Raw genomic sequence first — 3,872 nt, forward strand, 5'->3', positions numbered from 1 at the left:
TGCGCCGCTGGATCTGCCTGGTAACTGTGCTTGATAGCTTCTAACCACTTAGGTTTACATATGGAGATTGCGGCCATCTCTGATTCTGGCTTGTGCTCGCATCGGGACAGCGCGTCTGCCGCTCGATTTGTCACCCCCGTTTTGTACTGGATTGTGTATTGCAGGCCAATCAGCTTTGTAAACGCCCGTTGTTGAATTGGGGTATTGAGTCATTGATCCGTCAGATTCAACAGACTTTTTTGATCTGTGCGGACCATGAACTCTAAATGTTGCAGGTAGGGCCGCCAGTGGTCGATGGCCAGAAGTAGAGCCAGGCATTCTTTCTCGTACGCCGAGAGGCCTAGGTTTCGTGGAGCCAATGCTTTGCTGAGATACGCAACGGGATGTCCTCCTTGCATCAGAACTGCGCCAATTCCCGTGGCACTCGCGTCCGTTTCTACGACAAATTGCTTTCGGAAATCTGGCAGTGCGAGCACTGGGGCCTGCACCAAGGCTTGTTTCAGCGCAGAGAACGCGGCCTCGGCCGTTGGTGTCCATATGAAGATCGCCCCTTTCTTCAGCATTTCAGTGAGGGGTTTGCTGAGTACTCCAAAGAAGCGAACAAATTTCCGATAATAACCTGCTAACCCAAAGAATCCACGTAACTCTTTGACATTCTGCGGCTGCGGCCATTCTTGCACTACTTGGATCTTGCTCTTGTCTATGGCCACCCCCTTGTCACTGATGACGTGTCCCAGGTAACTGATTTCCTGTTGGGAAAACGTGCATTTGGACATCTTGGCCTTGAGATCTTTCTCGGCCAATAGCTGCAAGACGCGTTTCAGTAGCTGTCGATGCTCTTCCAGCTCTTCAGAGTGGATTAATATGTCGTCCATGAATGCCAAAACCCCGTGGCGAAGAACTGGCTTAAGCACGGTGTCGACCACCCCTTGGAAAGTTGCAAGAGCGTACGCGAGGCCGTACGGCATCACTCTGAACTGAAAGTGCCCCAAGTGCGTTCAGAATGCTGTCTTGTGCTCATCCTCCGGGACCAAGCGGATTTGATGATATCCGGCTCGCAAATCCAACTTCGAGAACCACTTAGAACCAGCCAACTCGTCGAGCAGCTCGTCGATCACAGGCATCGGGTAGGTTTTCTTGACAGTGATGGTGTTGAGATGACGGTAATCGACACAGAAACGCCATGTTTGGTCCTTCTTCTTGACCAGCAGCACGGGCGATGAAAATGCACTCGTACTAGGTGTGATGAGCCCTTTTTCCAACATCTCCTTGACCTGAGCTTCTATCTCGTCTTTCTGTTCAGGAGTGTAGCGATACGGTCTGATGTTGATCGGTTTCACCCCTTCAAGCAGAGGAATAGTATGGTCCCATGGTTAACGATCGGGCAACTTGGATGGCTCTGCAAACACTGAGTGGAAACTGTCGATGACATGTTGAATGGCTGGAGGCACTTCTGTGGCTTTGTCTGAGCGATCGATTGCACACAGTGATATCACATGAGCAATAGAATTACTTTGCTCCAGCCTGAGTAACTGATCCATTGTCACTTGCTCAACTTGCTGAAGCTTGGGCTGCAATCCTACCAGGGTGATAGATGCTCCCTGATGCTGAAACTGCAGCGTTTTTGCTGTCCAATCGACCAACATAGGTCCGCATGCTTCTAACCAATCCATTCCCACCACCATGTCATAAGAACCGAGAGGGAGAACTCTGACATCAGTCTCGAACCGCTGCCCTTGTGTTGTCTCACAAGCAGGTATGTATCCAAAACAAGTCAAGGTGCCTCCGTCTACAATCTTTACTGACACGGGCTGCATCAACTGAACTTGTGCTTTCAGTTTCTGAGTTGTTTCCTCACTGATGAAACTATGCGAGCTACCTAAGTCCACCAGGATCAGCACCTCGTGGCCATTGATCAAACCCAGCAATCGAACAGTTCGCGGGGTTGTTGCCCCTGTGGTCGCAACCTTGGAGATGGACATGAGTTGTTCCTCATCAGAATCTAACTCAGTCCCTTGCCTGTCTTGCGCTTCGGCCTGCAGCATCTCCAACAACTCTTCGACAACATGGAGTTGGACGGTGGCAGCGCACTGATGGCCCTGCCCCCATCGTTCCCCGCACTTGAAGTAGAGACCGCGCGCGCGACGGTAATTGCGCAGTGCGGCGACGCGGTCCTCGCCTCGTGCTGGTTTAGCGCGCCGGTCAGCTGCCCAAGCCGCGTCCAAAGCCCGACGATCTTCTGCCGCTGCTGGAGGCGCGGGGGGCACCGGGCGGGGATGTAATCCACCCGCAGCTGGCAGTGGACGAGCGGGGTGTCTCGCCTGGCCTGGGTCCTTCCGGGGCATCAGTCCCATCAGCTCCTCCTGTAACAGAGAAAGAGAAAAGGTGGAGTCCAAGTCTTGCGGGCGATGTAAAGCAACACCTACTTTAATGTCGGTTTTGAGACCATCAAGGAATTGCGTAGTGAAGAACAACGGATCAAAAGCAGGGTTATGAGCTAACAACCGATGCATGAGTTCCTCAAATTGTTCCATGTACACTGTAACCGACCCTATCCGACGAAGAGTATTAAACTGCCTAAGCTGAACTTGGTACTGTTCACGGCCAAATTTGGCACACACGGCTGAACAAAGCGTCTCCCAGGTGAAGGAGGTGTCGTGTGCTTCCTGCACATGCAGCCAACGCGCGGCATTACCCTCGAAATGGAGAGTAGATACCCGCACCCACATCTCTCTCTGAACTCCATAAACACTGAAATATTTTTCACATTTGTTTTTCCAGAATTGGGGGTTTTCGCCATCGAAGGATGGAAAATCAAGCCGCGGAAGGGCCCAATTGCCGTGTCCCCCGAAAGAAACGTGAGGCGACTGAGGTGGAAGATCAACAGTATGTGCCAGATCCCAGCCCAATTCGCCGGATTTCAAAGGAAAAGGGGGCCGGAGAGGCTCACCCGTGACCGGAGGCGGCACCAGGGTAGTGACTACCCCGTGTGCCGAGCCCCCGGAGTCGACGTTCCTGCTGTGGCCACTTGACCCGTGGTGCCCAGGGTCGTCGGTCGGAGGAGATGACACCGGCTGCACCACCGCGTCCTCAGGAGATGTCGAAGACGCAGTCAGCATGGGGTGGAGGGCGATCCGGCCGACCTGGGTACGCAGCTCGTCGAGTTGCTGCTGCAGGTTGGTCACCGACGGCCGCCAGAGCTCGAGCGACTGCTGGATCGCGTCGAGACGGGCGTCGTTGGCGGCGCGCCCGTCGTGGACCGCCTTCGCCAGGGCTGCGATCTGCTCTTCCATGGTTGCCGCATGCTGCGCTGCTTTGGTGTGGTAGCGGGGCTTCTGGTAGAGTGGATCCAGGATGATTGACCTCTGATACCAAGTTGTAAGGGTCCCGATCTAGATCTGGGGAAGGGATAGGAGGGGAAGGAGGACGAAGGAGGCCGGTGGAGAAGATCAGCTTCTCTCGGTTAATGTTGATACAATAATAATCGATGACCACTCACTCTCATCCACGCCTAGTAATACCCACGGCACGCAGGCCACACTCACGCAACGCGTCCTGACTATGCGGGCCCACTAGGCACCCCTCCTCCATGCGCCTTGACTTCGTCAACCCCGTCTGGTCGTGGCTCGGTTGTCTCGCTGCCCAGTGGGGCCGCCGTGGCAGGTGGGGTAGCCGTGCCAGCCGTGACAGCGCCTCTATACCATCCACCGATCCACCCATCAATACCGAAAACAAAATCAAGCGCCCTGCGCCCGGACGCGGATTTTTAGAGCACAGGCTCTTGGACACCTCCTATCCTCAGCATCTAATGTTGCTTTGAGATCCGTGCTACACAACTAACTTACTACATGAGAACTTTCTCTTTTTTGTTT

The 3,872-nt window shown here is 54.0% G+C and overlaps 1 protein-coding gene across 1 annotated transcript; it reads right to left on the reverse strand.

Annotated features, from left to right (window-relative positions):
- Positions 1-998: 998 nt before the first annotated feature.
- On the reverse strand, positions 999-3,293 carry LOC141022458 (uncharacterized). The gene is made up of 2 exons (XM_073498721.1): positions 1,514-3,293; positions 999-1,342 (listed from the first exon to the last, which is right to left on the reverse strand). The coding sequence occupies exons 1-2, from the start codon at positions 3,291-3,293 to the stop codon at positions 999-1,001; spliced, it is 2,124 nt and encodes a 707-aa protein (XP_073354822.1).
- Positions 3,294-3,872: the final 579 nt, after the last annotated feature.

The sequence above is a fragment of the Aegilops tauschii genome, chromosome 5, assembly GCF_002575655.3.
Source record: "Aegilops tauschii subsp. strangulata cultivar AL8/78 chromosome 5, Aet v6.0, whole genome shotgun sequence".
In the NCBI taxonomy this organism is placed as follows: Eukaryota; Viridiplantae; Streptophyta; class Magnoliopsida; order Poales; family Poaceae; genus Aegilops; species Aegilops tauschii.

Excerpts from the sequence above, each read along its gene's own strand:
- LOC141022458 (XM_073498721.1), bottom strand. The coding sequence starts at position 3,293 with ATGGAAGAGCAGATCGCAGCCCTGGCGAAGGCGGTCCACGACGGGCGC. Across the intron at positions 1,343-1,513 it reads GTTACTCAGGCTGGAGCAAA|GGGTGAAACCGATCAACATC; the intron begins GTAATTCTATTG and ends CTCTGCTTGAAG.